Source organism: Hibiscus syriacus, unplaced genomic scaffold (assembly GCF_006381635.1).
Source record: "Hibiscus syriacus cultivar Baekdansim isolate YM2019G1 unplaced genomic scaffold, ASM638163v2 tig00110156_pilon, whole genome shotgun sequence".
In the NCBI taxonomy this organism is placed as follows: domain Eukaryota; kingdom Viridiplantae; phylum Streptophyta; class Magnoliopsida; order Malvales; family Malvaceae; genus Hibiscus; species Hibiscus syriacus.
In genome coordinates, this window is record NW_024062606.1 from 1,620,533 (window position 1) to 1,644,243 (window position 23,711).

Here is a 23,711-nt window from a genome sequence, read left to right on the forward strand (position 1 = left end):
GAGATTGACCAAAACCAGAAATTAATATTAAAAAATAAATAGTATATATAAAAAATTTAATTACAGAACTTATTCTAATAAATCATATATTTTATTTGTGTTGAAATAATAATTTTTAAGTGAGACTGCCACTATCACACTTGAACACAAAAACTCTTTGGTATTGGTACCTAATACTTCAGTTCTTAACTTTTTTGGCATTCCCTTGCTGTCGCATTTTTTTTAGTTTTTGATTCCTTTAATATAAATTTACATCTATATGCATAATCTGAAAGAGAATTTTGAGAAGATGACTTTTGAATCTTACTGCCAGAAAATTCATTCTCCTGAATGGATAGTGCATGTAAAACGAGAAGGGAAACAAACAATGATTCCCTAATTTATATTACAAACACTAAGCATGTACATGAAATCTTTTATGTGGACGGTCATCTAAGACAGGAAAGTCGGAGTATGTCTAACTAGCATGTACCATGTATAGCAGAAAATTTACTATAGACAGTCATTACACAAATATTAGCTACCCTACTCCCAGCATTTTGAGATCAGCGATTTAACACATGTATGTAAATAGAGAAATTTATGTGTACTGCATGCACATTAAAACCAGTGTTACACAATTCTGAACGTTCAGGCAAATAAAACATGGATGGACATTTTCATGGATACTAAGATACTCGGATAATATGATAAGAAAAATGTGGTTGAGGAACTTACTTGTTTCATAAGAGATTGAGACCTACTCAAAAGAGCAGCAATCGACAAATTGAGGCATTGAACTACGAATGGCTATGAATTCATGACCGCAACACCGCCAGTTGAGAAAGACACCAAAAGAGAATGATGAACTAAATGTTTTTGCCCTTAATTTCTAACAGAACTTAGATATAAGAGGCTTCAGGTAAGTCACCCTAAGGTAAGCCGTGGCCTCTTCCTGTAATCAGCATCTCTAGATCTAGAGCGATGCCCATCTTCCTGTGGTAATCGGAACTTGCTGTGTGTCCTTGACGACCGCCCCTGGTCCCTATCATCATCATGCTCTGGCTCACGGTCCCTGTACCTACGATTATCTGCATATCTGTCTCGGTCTTCCCTATATCTATCCCTCTCCCGATCACGTTCCCTATCACGATCACGGTCACGATCTCGAGATCGCTCCCTATCATGTTCTCGACCAATGTCTCTATCATCCCGGTGCCTTCTTTCAGGCCAATCATGACCATGGCCCATTTCCTTCTCCCTAGGTACGTCCCTATCATATCCTGGTTCTTTATCATCACGCTGCCTTCTTTCGGATGAACCAGACCACTCTCTTTCTGATGTTCTATCTTTTTCTTTAGCTGGATTTTTCCAAACTCCTTTGTCATGACTAACCTCACTATATTGATGATCAGACGTAGCTTCCTCCCCATAGCTTGACTCTCCAGCTCTCCCAACACCATGCTCAGCACCACCCCATCCTCCCACGCTAGGATCTGACCACATTCCCATATTAGGCCCATCTACACAACCTGAGGGCATCATCCCCATACCATTCATGGGCATACCTCTTCCAAAAAATGCAGGGTTAACATGAGGAGCCACTCCAGGAAAACCAACTCCTCCAGCAGGAGGGAATGAAGGTAAAATCCCTGAAAACGGAGGCACTGGACAACCAGGATAGCCTCCATAACTGCCCATTCTTCCCATGGGGCCACCAAAAGCAGGATCAAAACCTTGACCCATCATTGACTGCGGGTGCATGAGAGGAGGTGTCCCACCCATTCCCTGCCCGAATCCATTTCCACCATTTCCCATGATACCTCTACCACCCCTGTTCCTCATAGGACCACCTGGCCCTCTACCTCCCAATCCCTGTGCATAGCTTCTTCCCCAATTCCCTCTACCATAACCTTTATTATTATCCCCACCTTGGAAATTCCCACCAGATTGAATATTATTGACACCAGTCTTACCAGCCACATCATTAGGACCCCTCTTTGCTTGCAAGAGAGCAGACTGTGCCATCTGCTGATTCCTATTTAACTGAGCCTCTCCCATTTTCTTAACAGTAAAGGGAGATGCAAAGGCAACAACACAAGGCCTTCCGTTAAACATGTGCCCATTCATTCCCTCCTTACAAGCTGTGGCTGCGGATGGATCATAAAACTCAACCTGACAATACCCTTTCGACTTCCCACTTGCTTTCTCGTCGAAAAGCTTTACTTCCTTGATGGGCCCGTACTTGCACAACTCGGACTCTAATTCAGCATCTGTTGTCCACCAATGCAAATCTCCAACAAACAATATTGTCCCACCACCTCCACCTGCACCACCATTTGCTCCAACTCCAGGGCCAGCACCAGCAACACCCAAATTTCCACCTCCATTCGCAATTATAGGACCACCACCACTGCCACCAAGGCCATTCACACCAGCACCTCCTACTACTCCTTGTCTCACCAAATCTTCATTCTCAACACCCCCCACATTCCCTACACCATATCCCTGATGTCCCATACCACCTACACTACCTAAACCACTATTCTTATTCCCACTCTGCTCCACAGCAACCTCATTCAATTTACTCGGAGCCTGAGCTAATTCAACCCTAAGCCCACCCCCACCAATGCCCGGACTAGGTCCTTTGACATCATCAACAGCACCAACACCCCTAAACCCTTGACTCTCATAAGAAACTCTGGAATCCCCACTATCACCACCACCTGCAACCCCCGGAAGTGAAACACCAGATTCTGGAGCACCTATTGGTGATCCACTAACTTTCCCACCACTGTTAATATTAGAACTATTCTTAGTTTCTTCATTTCTAAACCCTACATTGTCGTTTCTTCTCAAAGATTGAAGAAACCCTTCACCAACATTAACATCATTGTAAAGGTCTTCAAAATCTTCGTCGTCTTCACCTAAAAAACTCACATCAGCAACAGCCGAGATTGCTTCATTCGTATGGAACTGATCCCCTTCTTTCTCTTCATCCATCTTTTCCCCTCAAAAATTCAAAAATACAAAAAGTACCCCCAAACTAATTTCAAAACTTCGAGCTTTTTCTGCTTCCTGGAAATTACAAAAAAAATACATTTAATAAAATGAAAACATATATTAATTGAAATTAGAGAACGAATTCGGGGATTAAATCTTACCAGGCAGCTTAAGTGAGATATCAAAAAGAGAAACGTGAGAGAAATACGCAAAACCCTAATCCTCAAAGACCATGGGATTCTTCTTTCTTTTTCTGGGAATTTAACGAGCACCGCCGTGAAAGAGCCTAAACCACCAAAAAATAAATTCCGAAGGTTGATTCCTAACTAAGAAAGCATTGAATTTGATTACAGAGCAAAGAATGTAAACTCACCATGAGACAAAGAGAGGGAGATAGTAAGTGATAAAACCCAAAGTTAACCCAACAACAACGAGAAAAAAAGCCACAAGCGAATCAAAACCTTTCTTTTAGGCCTTTTAGCAAGCACAAAGCAGTACTATTTTACGAATGCTCGATGTTCTGGCTGTTTGCTGGAAAACGGCGTCGAAGCTCGAAGATGATATGAGATTAATCACCAAAAGCCTATTAAATTTTCTTTCGTCTATTCCCCAAAAAAAAAATCTTTCGTAAAAGAAAACAAGGCCCTTCCACCATTTTACAGGCTTATATAAACCTAAGCAGATGCGAAAAAAAGTGCTATACTTGGGTTCTAAAGTCCATTATGGAAATACCCGCTTATGTACATGTTAATTTTTTATATATTTTAAAGGTTTAAATTTTTTTATTAATCAACATTTATACATTGAACGCTCACACCCTTTGTATCTATAATATTTGAACATGGATCCTTAAAGAATAAAATTTAAAATTATTAGAGAAAATTCTATAACGCTCGACGAGTATTACTAATGATAAGCATCATTAATTTAATTTATAAAACTTTAAAATTATAAAGTACTCAACAAGTAATCACAAATTAGTTAAAAATCTAAAAGTAAATTATTTAAAATAAAATATTAATTACAATATTTTTATAATCTTATTATAAATAATAATTAGTTCAAATATTAATCTTTAAATTAAAAATTATTTGTTTCTTTCTTTGACGCGACGGCAACGACAACGACAATGGTAATAGCAGTGACAATGGTGGAAATAGCGGCGACGGTAGCAGCAGTGGTGACGACAATAGCAACAGTGACAATGATGATGATAGCAACGATGGCGACGATAGCAGCAACGACGATGACTTCAAAGAAAAAAAAAATAAGGGTTTTTTTAATTTAGGGTTAATATTTGATCTAGTTATTGTTTAAAATAAGATTATAAAAATAATTTAATTAATATTTTATTTTAAATAATTTATGTTTAGATTTTTAATTAATTTATAATTACACGTTGAGTATTTTATAAGTTTAAAATTTTATAAATTAAATTAATGGTACTTATCGGTGCTCGTCAAGCATGATAGAATCATCCAATTATTAGTAATAAATATTATTTAAAATTATTTTAAGTTATATATATAAATATATTAATTATGTATAATTGCTTTTAAATATTATTTAACATATTTTTTTGTGAAATAAAGGTAAAAAAACTAGCACGTAGATCTCTACTTCTAAATTACAAGCAGTAGACTTCTCTTGTAGTAAATTAAAAACCTCCAGCGGTGGACTGTAGAATATTGTATGGGCATCTCGTCGTCTAGCAGCAATCCTTGCCAACTTGTCGGCTACCTTATTTGCCTCCCGATTTATATGACTCAAAGTAACATTCTATTCTCGGTTTAATAATTCAAACACTCGGTTTAGAAGAGATAAGAAAGAACCTTTCTGTAGCATCCGAATGACCTCCAAGCTATCGGCTTCTACCATGACTTGTCGTTCATCAAGGTTCCATGTAGGGGCGTAAACGAGCCGAGTCGAGCTCGAGTATTGCTAAGCTCGACTCGACTCGAAAACTCTGAAATGAAGCTCGACTCGACTTGAAAACTCGCGAGCTTAAAATTTTTAAGCTCGACTCGAACTCGAAATCCTGAACTGAAGCTCGTAAGCAGCTCGAAAAGACTCAATGAAAAAAAATCTTAAACTTAACTAGATTGAAGCCTTAAACTCGAACCTGAATCTTAAAATACATAAAAGTTTTATTGTATTTTAAAAAAAATCAACACATAAATGTTAATATTATTAATAATTTATTTTTAAAAAAAAATAAAATCTTAATATATTATATTTTCGAGCTGCTAACGAGCTTTTCGAGTCGAGTATCAAGCAGCTCGTTTCGTCTCGATAAGATTTCGAGTCGAGTTCATTCGATCCGAGTATTTATCGAGTCTTGACCGAGTCGATCTCGAGTAGCTCACGATCTGTCTCGTCTCATTTACAGCCCTAGTTTCATGCATGAGAGAGACCTTCATAAATACCCCATAGCTCCTCTTTAACGATAGAGCATATTCCTATTACCTTAGAGAAGCCAAAAATCCAATATCTATTCGAGGATCGGAGAGCACCTCACATGTAGCAAATATGTTTCCTGTTTTACGGAAACTATCTATATTAATCTTACACCAATTTGGAGGAGGCAGGGACCAAAGAACGGTCCTAGTAAACTGCCAATGGAAAGATTGGCTCCTCGACATAGAAGAATCAAGTGCATGGTTAGCTTCGAAACAAAGACGCTTGCCTTATTTCAAAACAGACTTTGTTCAATATAATCCAGATAAAAAATTCTCTTATTACGATTCTTCTATATCAGCCAAAGGATCGAACCAAATAAAAAATCTCAATCTCATTCATCGCGTTCATAAAATCCCGGAGAGACGATATTAATTTGCAACCAACTCCTTGATAGAAAATCGTGTGACTTACCACCTTTAACTAGCGAAGGCCAGATTCCCATAGCTAAAAAGTAGTGGAGAAAAAAAAGATGATCTGTCGTTTCCCCCGGCTGCCCACAACCTCCACAGTGGTTGCTTGTAGTAAATATTATTTAACATATTAGTTATAAGTTAAAGGTAAAGTTTATTAAGCTTTACATATCTCCATAACTTTTTTTATAATTGATATCTAATGGTTTTTTAAAATAAAATAAAAAATTAGATATTTTTTTAATTTATTATTCATTTAATATACATAACCTATATGAATATAACATATAATTTAACGGTTAAATTACTAACATTTTAATATTAAAAAGACTTATAAAAATTTGCAATTTTCACTTAAATTTACATAGATGAAGTATATAAATGGTCCCTGATTATATGGTTTTACTTTGTTAAGTCATTCAACTATCAAAAGTTATAAAACGGTCCTTTAACCATATGATGTTACTTTATTGGGGCCCTTGACTATTAAAAATTACAAATTTGTCGCCCAACTATTTATTATATTCCAAATTCGTTATTTTTCATTAAAAAATTGATGAAATTCTGAGCTAGATGTTAATATGTTATCTAAGATATGATAAAATCTTATCCAAAAATCTCAAATGACTATCATATCTCATACACTAGATTAACAACCAGCTCAGAACATTGTTAATTTTTTAACAGATGAATAGTTGAGTGACTATTTGCTAACTTTTAATAGTTAAGAGAGTTAAAAAACAACTTTTTATAGTCGGATGACCATTTTGTAACTTTTTATAGTCGGATGACCATTTTGTAACTTTTAATAGTAATGGACTCAACTACAATGAGTGTCGTATAATCGGGGGACAATTTTTGTACCTTACCCAGTTTACATTATATTTTTTTATTAAGGTGATTACAAAGTAGTATATGTAGGGGTGTGCAAAAAATTCGATCCGACCGATCCGATCCAATCTGGAAATTCGGATATCTGATACGCTCTTTAATTTTTAAATAATTCAGATTGAATATCCAAGAAAAAATCGAACAATCGAACCAGATACGGATCAATGAAATTTCAATTTCGGATTATTCGGGAAAAATTGAGCCTTTAGATGATTTTATTCAGGCCTAATCATTCCAGTCCCAGCCCAGCAGGCCAGTAGCCCTCAGCCCCCAGCAGGCCAACACTTCCCCCCAACCCAGCGCCTCTGCAGTCTGCTCCGGACAGTTTATTATTTTTTTATTTTCTTTTCAACTTTTAAATTATTTAAACTTTAAATTATTTATTTTTAAGCCTATAAAAGAGATTTTAAGTAGTTAGTTTAAAATTATTCAAATATATTTTAATAAATATATATTAGAAATATAAAATATAAATAAATTAGCTAACTCTTATTCTCATATGTAATGGGGTAAGGGGAGGTAGGATAGTAGCCTGCCCCCAATGTCAGGTTGAGAGCAGCTTCCGTGAGAGACCTCCAAATTATGAATTGCCCACTCGATCCCACGACCTCCAATCCGAAAATGCACACCTAAGTATATGTTTTAAATACTCTCAACTATTTGACATTAAACATTTAATCACCCTACTATAGCAACATTCAATCAACCTATTATAGCAGCTAGTGTTCGAACCAGCAATATTTAGAAACAACAATGATTCGTTTAACCATTGAGGTATATTAGTTTGTGTTACCCAATTTACGTTAGAATAAGTTACTCAAATTATATATATATATATATATATATATATATATATATATATATATATATATATATATATATATCATTTTTGTTTATTATAGTTGAACTAGTTGAAACTGAGTCAAATATTAAGTAGTTTGTTGAGAGTTTAACAATTAGATAAGTCTAATCTAGTGAAAATTGAACATCTCTATTATTCGATTTTTAAAAAAAATTATACACCTTTGATATTTATATAAAAAAATTACTATAAAATATATAATTTGATTATATATTTTTTAGTATATTAAATTATCAACGCCTCTAAATGTGGGTAACATAAACTGTTATTAAAGCAAAGATTTTGACACAACACAATTTTATGCTCCAATGGCCCAACGCAAACCTCGCGATTTGTTCTTTTATAATCTAATCTCCTTTAACCTACTCGTCTTCTTCTTCCTTTCAACCATCAATACACGATAACCCTAAAAACACCACATTAACATAGATATTACAACTTAGCACATTTATGTTCTTCCATTCTTACATGTTTCAAACCAACGACAGCCCTTTTGCATGTCCGTCTCGTTAACGATTTTCTTAAATCTTTTTGTTTGTTTCGTTTCAAATTAATTCTTTTATTGGTTTTGTTTTTATTCTCACCCTATCCCCGCCGCCGCCGCCGCCACCGTCGGAACCTTATCAAACGCCGACTTGTGGCCGTTGTTTTGAACAATGGGGGTAGATCATCATAGGCAGACAAGGGCTGTTTATGTCTCCTCCCTTTTGTTCTGTCTTCTTTTGTTGAAAGAAAGCTTTGTTTCGGCCCAATGTCTCGATGCTCCTGCGGCGGCACCGACGGCTTCTCCGATTTCTTCCCCGGGTTTGTATCAACCTTCAGATAGTTATCTCATCAACTGCGGTTCGAGCGAGGTGAAGCTGGACGACGGACGGATATTCAAATCGGATACGGAAACAAGTAGTTATTTATCGACCGATGAAGATGTTCAAACGAAAACCGATTCGATGCCGGAGAGTGCCTTCACGAATTCCACCACTTCATCCTTGATGAATCTTTATAAAGCGGCGAGGATTTTCACGTCGTATTCTAAGTATTTGTTCTCCGTTTCCGTTTCCGGAAAACATTGGGTTCGTCTCTACTTTTACTCGCTCCGCCACGAGAAATACGATCTCAAGACGGTGGTTTTCACCGTTCAAACAGACAAGTAAGTCCTCTTGCAAGATTTCTCCATGGATGATTCCAAGGTGGTTCTCAAGGAGTATCTTGTTAATGCTACTTGTAGACACACATTTTCGTACATATTTATAAATATATTTATATATAGAAAATATATCATATATATTTATAGTTTTATCGTATAGTATATATTTTTATATAGGACATATGATATTAGACTATATAGTCTAATACATATTTTATACTATAAGATATTAAAACTTTTTTCTTTTGTTCCGTCTTGTGCTAGGATCCAATTGATCAGTCCAACTCAGCTCACTCACTAGAACCTGCCTCACGGGATTGGTGCAAAACTAAGGCTAGTTTTACGTCAAACTTCGAATCAATGGCAGCCTCGAAAATTCTGGCGCAATCTCAGCTCTCTTCGCTCACCTCTCCCCCACGTATCTCAACCATTTCAAACACCCTCGAGAATTCGGCTAGAATCCCTGAATATCTGGCAGCTGCAACCTTCCAACGTCTATATCTGTGCTTATATAAATCATAAGCAAGGTTCAACAAGGGGGGGAAGCATTCGGTGAAAGCAAAAGCAAATAATAGAAGGGGTGAAAAACCATCCGAACAGGAACATTCGAACCAGCAAAAAATATATCGAAAAAGGAGAGATACACAAGATTGTTCGGGGGGAAAATTAGCGAGAAAAGGGAAATTACAGAGGAAAAACGGGGTGAGGGAGAGTTCTTCGAAACTGGAAAAGAGGATAAGAAGAAGCTGCCAGAAGACAAGAAAGAAAACCAGAAAGCAGACAACGCCTCTTTAATAAAGTCCATCGAGGGGGTCTCGGATTTGAAAGCCTACCTTGCGGCAAGATTTTCCTTGAAGTCTGGCATGAAGCCTCATGAATTTGCCTTCTAGAAGTAACTTGCTTTTAGCTTAGCTGTTTTACTTTGCTGTTCTTTGTCTTCGAGTATTAGTGGCCATACAAAATCATCTTTTGTTTTTTTATTCTAGCTTATGATATGCCAAAACCCCAAATTTCCTTTTTTATGTTTTGTGCTACTCTGATTGGAGCTTGTTCTGATTATCTTTTCAAAAGAAACCCATTAAAATTATACATATATGCATAGGATTCATGGATTTAAAATAAAATATTATATATATATGCATAGGATCAGGGGTTTAAAATAAGATATTATATATATATGCATAGGATCCATGAGTTTATAATAAAATATTATATATATGCATAGGATCCAAGTGTTTAGAAAAAAAAATCATTTATTTGATTCATGTAACCCACGTGGGTATGAGGTTATAAAGTGCTAATCCTTAGTGTGATCATTCAATCTTTGAATATCATGCATTTTGGTCCGGTTTTTTTGTGTTGTTATTGCTTTTAATTTTAATATGTTTTTTTAGTTTTTTATTTATTCTTTTCTTTTAAAAAAACATTGTTTCATATGCATATATTTTTTACATTCTTTTATTTTATTATTTTCAAGACCGAACATTTTCTACTTTTTTATTTTTTATTTTAGGTTTTCTTAACATTTTGTTGTTGTTATTTTCTCAATTTATTTATTATTTATTTTTTCTCACTCTTTGATTTATTTAAGTTTATCTTTCAATCTAACATTTTTGACTTTTTAGGATCAATTTTAATCAATCAAAGGTAAGTAACTTGAATCGAACGTTTTAAATTTCAATTTCAATTTTAATTTTTGCAATTAAGACAACTGAAAAATTAATTGGTACCGAAAGGGCGGTTCAAGGGTGCTAATCCTTCCTTGACCGTAACTGACTCCCGAACCCGACACGTTTCTGGTACAATGCAGATCAGGTAAGATGGTGTCCGACCCACCTAAATTCGTTTTAAAATGGTCGGTGGCGACTCCAATTCGTTTAATCCAAGTTGAAGCCCAATTCCGGGCCCAACCGAAAGACGGTTACGACAGCTTGGCGACTCCGCTGGGGACAGGTAAGTGAGTCAGGCCGAAATTAATTTTCGGTTGTCTTTTTATGCGAAAATGGTAAATTTAAATTTAAATTTATTTATTCGATTCTAGTTATTCACCTTTGATTATTTTTCAAATAAATAGTTGTATTAATATTTTTTTTAATGATTTCAAATTTTTTAAAGTTTTCATCTCAGGCTCTATACCCGAGCTCCGAACCCTTTTAAGTGGGGGCGAAAGCGACGCCTTCGTGTGAATTTATTCACCGTATGGGCCTAGCAAGTAACCTTCGGGATTCATATACCTTATGCCTTCGTGTGAATTTATTCTCCGTATGGGCATAAGGGAATGTTTCCTCTCGAGTTTAACTTAGTCCACACAAGCCTGTGATGGGTTTAGGACTAAGGGTCTGGCAAGCCCAAGAAGGGCACCAGCAAGGAGAACTCGAGTACCTTTTTAAAACCTAAACCGGGAGATTACAGGGAATTAGAGCCCACCCCAAAACCTCATTCCAAACCCTAGGCTGTTTTTATTTCCTACTTTATTTTCTGTTCAAAGCATGCGAACTAGACAAATATGCGGTTAAGATTTGTTTGAAATTAGCATGCGGGATAGAAATCATGTCCGGGTAGGAATATTAAGCATGTTCGGGTAGATATCATGTGGGGTAGGACTTTCATTTTTCATGATTATTTTTTATTATTTTTACCTCACTAACTCTTTTTTTCTCTTTCATTTTATTTTCATCAATTGCATCATTTAAATGAGGTATTGATCCCCCAAAAATGTGTTTGTTAAAACATGAATAATCTGTATTAATGGACAAAGGGGTTGTAATACAAAGAGATAAAAAGCTCAGAAGTCCAGTCGTGGTCAAAGAATACCCAGAGGCAAAGGTTGCAGCGGCAAGACGAGGAAAAGGTTATTGACTCGGACGCTCCTTGCGAAAACTACGAGAACAAGATGGTGAAACCCTAGCTGAGCTGAATGTCATTGCTGACGAATTCAAGAAGAAAACTTCGATAGAGGGCTCCCATGGTGTTGCTGCTAGGGAACAGACTCAGCAGAGAGTGGAAGCCAGAGGTGCAGTCCTTCAAGACTCTTTTTGGGGCAAACAACTCATCATCTGCATAAGTCGGAGCGGTTCGACAGGTTATCCAACCGGTGACAGACGAACGCAGAAGACTAGTCAACATGTCAGAAGTTGTCAGAATATTCTTGTCTCTTAAAAGATAAAACACTTTTGTCCCCAATAAGGATTATTTTTAATAACAGATACATTTTTGGATTGATTCCTCGATCATTTCATGCATCATGCACTTAGACATTTTGCATTTTGTTATTTTCTTTGCATTTTGTTATTTTCTTTGCATTCACATTAACTAACATATACATGTCTCATCAAAAAGAGTAAATACTGGATACACCGGCTCAAGCGTTGGACACACCCTATCCACATAACACTCGTTTGAAGAAGAAGAGGATGGAAGCCAGAATTATACAAATCGAGGAGAATATGTTGAAACTACAGAAAGAGCTAGAAGATAAGATAAACCAGAACAGTCGAAATACTCTGGAAACAATCACAAAGAACCAAGAGTCCTTGGTGGATCAGATCGTTGCCAAGTTAGTTGGCCTGCAACAGACCAGTGCGCTCGGGGTAGGTTCATCGGAAGGGGTAACCATGCCACTTACCCCGCAAGTGGTTGTCTCACCCAGAATCTTACCAGGACTTGAAGATAATTCGGATAATTATCGCATTCCGAAATTTGAAGAAGAGGTCAAAACAAAGAGGGTAGAAATTACCATTAACCCAGGAGGTAGAACGGGTGGAAAGCCTCCCCTGAAGAAGAAGGAAAGAGAGATCATCAACATTTCAAATTCGTTTCCAGTCGTACCCTTTTGTAGGCAAAAACCGAGGAAGGAAAAAGAGCATTTTGATCCCATTCCCATGACATATAAGGAGCTCTACCAACAACTGTTTGACGCACATGTGGTGTCACCCTATCCCGAGACACCTCTAAAGCCCCCATACCCCAGGTGGTATGACAAAAATGCGCACTGTGAATATCATGGCAGTGTTCCGGGGCATGCTATCGAAAATTGCCTCCCCTTTAAGAGGGTTATCCAAAGAATGCGCAACAGGGGTTGGATTCATTTTAATAATTCAGAATCACTCCACGTTGCACAGAACCCCCAACCAAATCATGAAGAGAATAAGGAAAGTGCAGTCACCGAGGAAAAAGGTAAAAAGGCCAAAACCAGAGTTTCCGAAGTGAAGTTACCTCTTGCTTGGGTATGGAGGCAAATGATAAATGAGGGGTTTCTTGCACCACATCTTGGCACATCATATTCCAAAAGTGACAGTTATTGTTGTTATCACAATGAAGATGGACATGATGTACAAGAATGTACAGAATTTAGAGCCTTGGTCCAACTAATGATGGACAAGAAAGAGCTGGAATTTTACGATGAAAGCAATGACACTCCTAAAGCAGAAAGAGTCATGGCAAGTGGGGCATCCTGATGAGGCCTTATTCAATTTTGAGACATGTTGTTTGAATTTGTTTTTGATTTTTTTTCCTCATGTTTGGGACTTGTTTTTGAACTTTCTTTGGATATTTGAATAAATTTATGCTACTTTAAAGATTGTAAGCAATGAATCACATTTGCAAACTCGCAATTCTTTGAATATCATCTGAATTAAGAAACTCTGTAAATGGTTCAAAGTTACAGATCTTTGACGAAGTAACATGATTTAAAAACAAGGACTTTGACCTTACCCATAATATACTCTCAAACACCATACCCTACTCTTGCAATTAACCAATATACCCTTTTCCTTTCACAAGGTGCGGACAACGTGGGGCATCATTTGCATATGACATTACTATATTTTTTATTTAAGACGTTCAATGACGATGATGATCTTTACAAATGAAAGAGTCAAGTAGGTGAATCCAGTTTAGGTCAGTTGCTTGAAAATTGAACTATAAAGATGAGATTCCTTGACTTTCAAAAACACCTAGACTATGACAGGTTCTTCTTGACAATCTTAAGAAATTAAATCCGTAAAAACTGAGCTATTCCGCTAAGGCAATTGGTTATAGAGGAAACTTGAAAGCCCTGGCCTTATGAGTAGATTACGTTCAAACCATGACATTGCTCGGACACTTGGCAATTCGGTGTTTGCTCCACTGCTCTTGTCAGGCTGAAGACTCTGTGATGAGATGAACCCTTCAGTTAACTTGATAAGAGTGATTATAATATTAAGTTGTCCCTCTAAGGCAATTGGTTAAATGCCCCGGCTTTATGGATTCAGCTAGCCAGATAATGACAAGTTAAATCAAATTTATCTAAGCAAGAAATTTTCGGTAAAATGGACTAAGGGAGTTAAGGAACACCTGTTATAGTCAACTACACACGAGCACTCAAGAATTTCATTTTTAGACCGATGTTTCTGCACTACCTTTGTTAGAGGAGCCTACAAAACTTGAACAAATGAAAGATTTCGGAGAACCGAAATAGAAGGCCTAGTAATTGATTAAGTTAGTTGCATCATTTTGTCTGCGCCTAATCGAAATGCCAAAGCATGGTTCGATATTTCAAAAAAAGACATTTTTTTTTACCAAAACCTTAGAAAGGAGGCCAGACTGAAGCCAACCCATCCATTTGAACATTTGTCAAAGAGCTGTAACTCTGAAAACGTTAAGAGAGCTATTGATTCCTTTGATATTTTTTGAACTCACGTTTATAATTTGATTCAATTGCGAATAATATTTTACAGCATTTTTATCATTTTCTCTCCTGAAACAAGAAAAATGAGAAAAACATTTTCAAACAGAACAATCTCAGATATGAAATGTCTGTAAAGCCCAAGCTCGAGAAGCAAATGGGGCACGATCGATTCCATGGACCAGATTGGCAGACAAAGCACGATACTCCATCCAAGAAATAACACATAATTTATTCAGGTTGCATGCATCTTAGACATACTTAGGTGCATCACATCCATCATTTTAGCATGCATAATTTTGCAGCTTTCAGAGTCAAGCTTCGACTTCAGGATGAAGGCTACTCGACTTGTAAGCACCTTTAAAGAACGATGGTGTAACTCAGCAGCAAGAAGCTACACCTCAACCGACTTTACATATCTACAGATCTCAGAACCAATTTCAGATGGGTTCGAGAACCAATTCAGATCAAATTCAGTTCAGCTCAACTCAACAATGAGCAACACGTTTCCAGTTTATGTCTTCAAGCCAGATTTCAATTCCACAACGGAAGATATTTGGTTGTCAGAATTCATCAACGGGCTTTCCCATAAAATGGGAGTTATCCAAAGATTGTCTTACTTGGTTCTCGCTCAGAGGAATCACCTGAAGAATCATGACCGGCTTTGACTCGTTAAGGGAAGCCATTTTTTTCAAACAAACTATTTGCAGCATAACTTAAGTCGAGAAGGGTTATCTGCCAACCAAAGACCTTCGAGTTCGACTACGCTCAGCTCCAAGGCATATCATTTGCAGCACAACTTAAGTCTAGAAGGGTTGTCTGCCAACAAAAGACCTTTGAGTTCGACTACGCTCAGCTCAACAACACATCATTTACAGTATAGCTTAAGTCGAGAAGGGCTATCTGCCAAAGACCCCCGAGTTCTGAAGATACTATTTTTTATCCATTTTATTATTATTATTATTAATATTAATATTATTATTATCATTATTAATATTATTATTATTATTATTATTATTATTAGTATTATTATTATTATTAGCATTATTATTATTATTATTATTATTATTAGTATTTATTATTATTATTAATATTATTATTATTATTATTATTTAATAAATAATTACAACTGGACCGGCCCAGTTACAAGCCAACTAGAACCGGTCCAGCCAACCAGAAACCCTAAACAATTAGTAAGGTTTCAGCTAGGGTTTCTAAACCCTAGCCACACCCAGCCGCCTCTGATGCTTCCAGATCCCAGCCGCCGCCTCACTGCCAAGTGGTCCAATGGCCCACTGCCGACGCCTCCGCCGCTGCCACGTCCCGAATGAAGGCTCCAGAAGATCAACGCCGGCCGTCCACGCCAAGGCTACGGGGTGAGTCACCACTGGTAGTCCGGTGACTCACCAAAGCCCTCTCTTCGGACCGGTCCGATGACCGCACCGGTGGTGGCTATAAAAGCCACCACCCACCTGCGAGACAGACCAGAGAGACAGAACGAGACACAGAAACAAAAAAAAAAAAGGAAGAACCGAGACAGCCAACAACAAAAAAAAAAAACAGAGGGAGAAATACAACAACAACGAATAGCAACCACAGCAGCAAACCAAAGGAAAAGAGAAGAAGAAGACTTACCCTTGAAGCCTTGGTGGCCCTCGGAAGCCAAACGTTGCCAAACCGCCGTTTAATAAGGTAGAACCTTTCGGTTTTGTTTAGATCTACTCCGATCCAGAGCTTTTTAGGGCAAACCAAGGCCAGATTCGGCTTTGGGAGGTTCGGGTCTTTATTTTAGGTCTTTAGGAAAAATCCGGCCACCGCATATGGTAGCCGGCGGTGGAGATCAACACCGTAGTACGGTGTCCGTCGACGGCCGGAAATTCTCTCGGCTAGAGAGAAGGAAGAGAGAGCTTCTTCTCTCGTTTTTGAGAGAAGAAGAAGAAGAAAGAAATGAGCTGCTGGCCCTTCGGGCCAGCTATGAATGGACTTAAATAGCCCTCCCCAAACGACGCCGTTTTGGGGAGGGATCTGTTTGTAATTTCACAAAGGTTAAATCCCGTCCGCCGTCCTCCTAATTTGTAAACATTACATTTTAGTCACTAAATCGATTTTATAATATTTTTAATTCAGTCTTCGAATTTCAATTTGATTCATTTTAGTCCTTTATATTAAAATAATATATTTAGGATAAATGACAGATTCAATCCCTTAATTTTAATAAATAATTTTTTAATCCCTAGTTCATATTTTTAATTTATTCTATTATAAAATTTGAATTTTAAATAATTTCCTTTTGGTCACTAAATTATTAAATTAGAAAATAAAATATTTAAACCCTATAATTTCAATTAATTAGTAATTAGTTTTATTTTTATAATTTAGTTATTCATTTTATATGTCTTCATTTATTTTATTGTTTTAAATATATTGTTTTAGTAATATTTTTATTTTATTATATTGTTAAACATTTTTTATATATTCATAAATATATAATAAATAATAATTTTTAAATATTTATTTTTAATATCGAAGAAAAGGACAGTCTTAATACAACTGGATGTCCTATTCTGATATTTTAAAATTAAAAAGTAAACAATATTATTTAAATTAATATTTATCAATATCAAAGAAAAGAGCTGTCTTAAGGTACCTAGAAGTTCTTTTCTGATATTTTTAAATAAATAAATATTTTTTTATAATTTTGAAATAATAGAATAATAAATTAAATATATTTTTGATTTTTTTAAATTTTAATAATAGAGACAATTTATAATTAAAAAGTACCAATTTTGGGCGTTGTAGGGGTGCTAATCCTTCCCTAAACGTAACCGACCACGAACCCCTTTTTATTATTAAAAAGAACAAATTTTTGGTTATAAAACGTAGATCAGTTCATCTTTTAAATATGGTTTTCTTAAAAACTATTTTAAAAGAAAATTTTTAGGTATTCGACCTACCTGATCCAAAAGGTCGATGGCGACTCACAAATTATTTTCAAAATTATTTATTAATATTAATTTCCCCGCCAAATTTTAATATTTTGTGCCCGGACGAAAAACGGTCACGACAGCTTGGCGACTCTGCTGGGGATGGTCAAACTTTTAAAAATCAATTATGAATTGTCTCTATAAATTAAAAATTAAAAATTCATATATTTAATTTTTAATTTTATTTTTTCAAAATTTTTATATTTACTTATTATTTTCATAATATTTATCTGTTTTATTTTATTTGTAATTATTTTATTTCATTATTTATTTTACTGTCAAAGGTTTGAGCATTTCTCCTCACACACAACACTTGCATTGCATAACATAAAGCTCTATAATTGAGTTGTCCCTTTTAAGTGGAAGTGAAAGCGACGTCTTCGTGAGAATTTATTCTCCGTGTCAGACCTAGCAAGTAACTTCCGGGGTTCATATGCTCTCTGTCTTCGTGAGAATTTATTCTCTGTGTCAGGCATAGAGAAATGTATCCCCTCGAATTGAACTCGATCCACTTTAGTCTGTGATGGACTAGGATTGAGGGTTAGCAACCCAAGGGGGCACTAACAAAGACAATTCGGGTACCTTTATTCCTAGATCTGAAACCTTGCATATAAAAAACCTTAGAAACTCTTCCGATCAGAAGTCATGCCGAAATTTTGTCCAAAATAGGTGTACACACAGGAGAAATGAATTCTGTCTTTCCTGTTAATCTATTTATTGTTTAAATTACATGTTTATTTAAATTATTTAAATTTAGAGAAGCATGTTTAAATTAAATAAATGTTATTATTGAATTTTTTATGTAAACTAATTTATTTTCTTTTTTGTGTTCTTTATTTTTCTGTTTGCATAGCATCATACAGGATAAAAGACATTGATCCTTGTGTTAATAGTCTCATTGGAAAACCTTCATCTATGGATAAAAAGTGTTCAAGTCAAGTAATTCTAAACTCAGAAGTAAGACAGTGGGCTGAAGATTTACAAAGACAAGAAGGAGACAGTCTGCAGGATGATTATGTATCTGACTTGGCCAGTTATGCTCCAGTTTCATTAAAAAGAAATGATATGCAAGATTTGCGAAGCATTTGGGAAAGTTGGGATTCAAACAAAAAATTGCAGTTTTATCAGACTTACGGAGACATTCCATATCTGCTCTATGTAGAAGTTGATGATGAATTACTCAGAGCCCTAATTCAATTCTGGAATCCAGGGTACAATTGCTTCACTTTCAATAAGGAGGACTTGGTCCCTACTATTGAAGAATATACAACTTTGTTACATCTTGAAGGTGCTTTGGAGAGTCGAATATATTCAAAGTCAATTAAAACTCAGCCCTTTCGAGTTAAATTAGCAAAGATTGCTGGGGTACGAGAAGAATGGGTAGCATCCCGTACAAAACAAAAGGCGAAAGCGAAGGCATTGCTTGGACCAACATCAGAGAGCTTATTCAGAGTCATCCAGACGCTAAAGTACGATTCGATCTATTTGCTCTGGGTATATATGGTATGGTCATCTTCCCAAAAGCATTGGGATATATTGAAGCTGCAGTAGTAGACTTGTTTGAACAACTGCCAAAGAAGATTAATCCTGTTTCTGCCATCCTAGCAGAGACCTTCAGATCATTAAATGCTTGCAGAAGGTTAGGAGGTGGACGATTCTCAGGGTGTACTCAGTTGTTATATGTTTGGATCCGTAGTCATTTCTGGAAAACGGAAAAGGTTTCATACCGACGTTTCAATACGGATTATTCACCATTAAAGGAATTTCTGGAGCAGGAATGGCCGAAAGAAATTAAGAAGGATATGTGGATTAATGCCTTTAGAAATCTGCAAAGCAATAACGTTGTTTGGCGAGCCCCGTGGCAAATACAAAGGGAGTTCCTTTACAGGTGTGGTGATTACAACTGGGTAATGCTGCTCGGATTATGGGGAGGAATTGGATATGCACCACTTCTGGTCATAAGACAGTATGAAGGTCGTCAATTTATACCTGTCACTGCTGGACTACAGTCATCTGAGTTCGCATTCCACAGCAAAAATTATAAAAGAAATATCATGGAAGCCGTTACAGCTTGGAAAACAACTTTTTGTATTCGAGCTAAAGCAGCAAAAGAAATGCTAACTCCTGATTATGAAGAATGGAGATCTGTCAGAAAAAACGAAAATATTCCTCTACCAGATCAAAATGAGGATATTCCTATGGAAGATCACATTAAGGTGGTTCCATCAGAGATTGAAATCCTGAGAGCTGAGTTTGAAGCAGAAAGAGAAGGTTGGTCGAAAGAGTTAGATCAAATGAGACAAGATAAAGCTATGTTGGGGGTTGACATTGACTTTCATTCGTCACAATGTGCAATGTTGAGAAAAGATAAAGAAAAAGGTGAGGATGAGTACAGAGCCTTACAGAAAGATTATCAGGAGTTATATAAATCCCGAAAAACATCAGGACCTAGCCAATCGACGGTACAGATGACCAGAGAATTGAACATCGAGAAAAGACGAGTTGAAGATCTGAAAGAAAAGAATAGCCGTCTACTCAAAAGCCTGGAAAAAGGAAAGCAAAAAATGGAAGATTTTGAGGTCGACAGACGAGAGCGAATTATAAAGCACAAGGCTGAGCACCGCGAGATCATGAATGAAATACAAAGAGAAAGGGATCGAGCCAAAGATTTAGAAGAGATGAAGAATGACATCTTTGATAAATTTGAAGGCGAGAAAAATATCATGTTCAAGGGATTTGAATCTGAAATGAACCAGTTGATTGCTGAACTTGAAGTCAGAGGCCAAAAGATGGAAGAATCCAATGTTGAAAAAGAAAAATGGGAGTTAGAAAGAAAAAATTTCAATACCAGACTTGAGGTAGAGCAAGAGGTGGCTAGCAATTGGATGCAAAGATGCAGAAACAAAGATGTTCAAATCCAGAAGCTTAATCAAAGAACGCAAGAAGCACGAACAAAACTTGAAGAGGATTTGGATCAGTCTAGAAATAAAAACTCAGAGTTTAATGCTTACATTTTGCAACTGGAAGAATCATTGTTTCAAGAAAAGGTTCGTCTAGGACCTAATGATCTCAAAGAAAGTAATGAGGAAAATGCTTCACTGCGAAGACGCATTAGAGATCTTGAAAAAATTCTGCACAATTGTCAAGTCAGAATCACTGAGTTAGAGCAAACTCTTGAAGGAACAACTGAACGATGGCAAAAGTCAACTGAGTTCTATGTCGAAAGAAGTGAAGAAAGAAGCAATATGGTGTTTGAGGCCATGGTTCAAATGAGCGAGGTTGCCAGATATATTGGAGAACTAGCTGTTGAAGCCGAAATAATTGAGCATCAAGTTGATCCAGTTTCTAAATATGGAAAGAAGGTGTCATGGTTAATGAAAGAAATTATAGAGCTTAATAGGAAAGCTATGCCTTATCTGTAGTTCTGAAATATTATAAAGAAACTTTTGTATGCCGATGAAAGTTGTTCTATGACAGTTAACTTTTTGGGATCAATATCTTTTTTGCATACATACATTTTGCATACATTCATCATTCATTTCATAATTTTCGCTATGAATTATTTTATTTATTAAGTTAAAATTCATTAATTAAAATTTGAAAAAATAATATAAAAGATTTTTCAATCGCAGTTACTCTGGCCAAAAGAGAAATACTACATCACTACGGTACTAGACAAGCCACTAAGAGAATTATGGAGGATAAAATACAGCGTATTGAGGAACAACATCATAAAGAACAAGAGGAAATGAGAATGAAGCTGGAAAAAATTGAAGCCAGCATTGCAAATTCACAAGATAGTATGATGAAGAAGATAGAGGATATGTTTAAAAGGCAGGCTATCAGTGGAAAAATGCAGGAAAATCCTGTATCTTTTGACCAAGAACCCATATACCCTCTAGGTTTTCCACCAGAATCAATTTATCACTCTGGTACTACCCCTATACAAATCAATGCTCGTACATCTGCGTTACAAGAAGTCAAACCACATGAGGAACAACAAGTGGATCCTGCATCTTCAAGCAAAAATCTGCTTATGTCCGATGTGAAAATAGGGGACCTTAATACTGAGCATTTGATCCCAGATTTAAATGAGCTGAATGAGAAACAAAAAGTAAATGAAGAACTGACCAGACAGATCAAGAGCTTAGAAGAGCGAATGAAATCCGTGGAAATAACTGAATCATTCTATGGATTTGATGCTAGTGAGCTGAGTTTGGTTCCAGACTTAATCCTCCCTATCAAGTTCAAAGCTCCCGAATTTGATAAATATAACGGTACTACATGCCCTTCATCCCACATTACTATGTTTTGTCGAAGAATGGCAGGATATGTGAAAGACGAGAAATTGTTAATTCACTGCTTCCAGGATAGTTTGACAGGACCGGCTTTAAAATGGTATACTCAATTGACTAAAGCCAACATTAGATCCTGGAAAGATTTGGCTAAAGCATTTTTAGAGCAGTACCGCCATGTGACAGACATGGTCCCTGATAGATGGACTCTACAGAATTTGGAGAAAAAGAATAATGAAACATTCAGACAGTATGCCCAGAGATGGCGTGACACTGCGGCCCAAGTTCAACCACCTTTGTCAGAAAAAGAGGCCACAGTGATGTTTGTTCATACATTGAAGGCTCCTTATTTAAACCATTTAATGGGGAATGCAACAAGAAATTTTGCAGATTTGGTCATTTCTGGAGAATTAATTGAAAATGTCTTAAAAAGTGGCAAGATTGAATCAAATGATGGGTCTAGTTCCAAAAGACCTACATACCGGAAAAAGGAGAATGAGGTCAACAATGCCAATTCTTACAGCAAAGATTCATCGAAAAGTGTTACAATAACCCAGCCAAGGGTTAAGAAAGAGGAAACAAACACTAATCGAGCAGAGTCCAGAGGATCTCGAAAGGAAAATGAAAGGTTGTCTTTTACACCTTTACCAGTACCATATGCAGAGATCTATGATTCGCTGTTAAAAGCAGATGTTATAAGGCCCTATCCTTTGGTTCCCATGCAACCACCATTCCCTCCTTGGTATGATACAAAGGCACACTGTGTTTACCATGAAGGAATTACAGGACATTCTATTGAAAACTGTCTAGCATTCAAAAGAGTGGTTCAAAATTTGATCAACACTGGGAAGTTGGAATTCAATACACCATCCGCATCAAGTCATCCATTGCCAAATCATGGAGATAAAAACGTGAATGCAATTCAGGAAGAGAACAGAAAGAAAGCAAAGACTGACATTTCTGAAATTAAATCTCCGTTTGTTTGGATTTTCCAACAACTTTCTTTAGCCGGTATAATTCCACAACAATTCAGGCCAGAGCAGAATGAAGGCAAGAATTATTGTAAATATCATCAGGAGAAAGGGCATAAAATTCAACTATGTCCTGAGTTTAGAAACTTGGTGCAAAAATTGATGAACACCAGAGAAATAGAATTCTTTGAAAAAGAACCCGGGAAAAAAGAAGATGATGTTTGCTCATCAGAGGATTCTAAACCAAATCAAAGAACAAATGATCCTGTGATCATTAATGTGAAATCATCCACGGTGATTCCGGCACCAATAAGGCCAAAAGTAGTTATTACCACTCCTCTACCATTTCCATACAAAGATACCCGTAGGGTACCTTGGAATTATACTACCAATGTTTCAATGGTAGGAGGACCTATTTCTTTAGAAAAAACAGAAGAGAAAATACAAAGTCTGAGTACTACATCGACATCTGAAGCAGTAAGCGAAGTCGGTTTCTTTACGAGAAGTGGGAGATGTTACTCTCCCGAAACATCTAATGCTTCAGAACAAGTGAAAGCAAAAGGAAAAGCTGTGGCAATACCTCAGAAGGTATTTGAAGATGAATCCCTTCCAGCATTCAATGAACCTGTGACAGAAAAGCAAGCTCAAGAATTTTTGAAATTCTTGAAACATAGTGAGTATAGTGTGGTTGAACAACTACACAAACAACAGGCGAGAATTTCTATTCTTGATCTTTTGATGAATTCAGAAGCGCATAGGAATGCTTTGATGAAAATTCTCAATCAGACATTTATCCCCGAAGATATATCCCTCAATAAACTTGACAGAATTGTGGGACATATAGCCGCCGACAATTACATAACCTTCACAGATGATGAAATACCAGAAGGCGGAATGGGGTCAGTAAAAGCTTTAAACATCACGACACATTGTCATGGTCATGTGTTGCCAGGAGTATTGATTGACAATGGGTCTGCCCTCAATTTGATGCCTCTAGTTACACTTCAAAGAATGCCTCTGGATCAATCACACATGAAGAGTTATCAG

General features: G+C 36.5%; 1 protein-coding gene and 1 pseudogene across 2 annotated transcripts; one reads left to right on the forward strand and one right to left on the reverse strand.

Annotated features, from left to right (window-relative positions):
* Positions 1–420: 420 nt before the first annotated feature.
* Positions 421–3,578, reverse strand: LOC120215964 (cleavage and polyadenylation specificity factor subunit 6-like). 2 transcript variants are annotated; one of them, XM_039213493.1, is made up of 3 exons: positions 3,356–3,578; positions 3,144–3,268; positions 421–3,057 (listed from the first exon to the last, which is right to left on the reverse strand). In XM_039213493.1, the coding sequence occupies exon 3, from the start codon at positions 2,980–2,982 to the stop codon at positions 907–909; it is 2,076 nt and encodes a 691-aa protein (XP_039069424.1). In that variant the 5' UTR covers positions 2,983–3,057; positions 3,144–3,268; positions 3,356–3,578; the 3' UTR covers positions 421–906. The 2 variants fall into 2 exon arrangements, with proteins under 2 accessions (XP_039069424.1, XP_039069425.1); XM_039213494.1 differs by having other exon boundaries at positions 3,144–3,578.
* A 4,683-nt stretch (positions 3,579–8,261) lies between these two features.
* The window catches only part of LOC120215775, a 34,299-nt pseudogene continuing 18,849 nt past the window's right edge, over positions 8,262–23,711 (forward strand).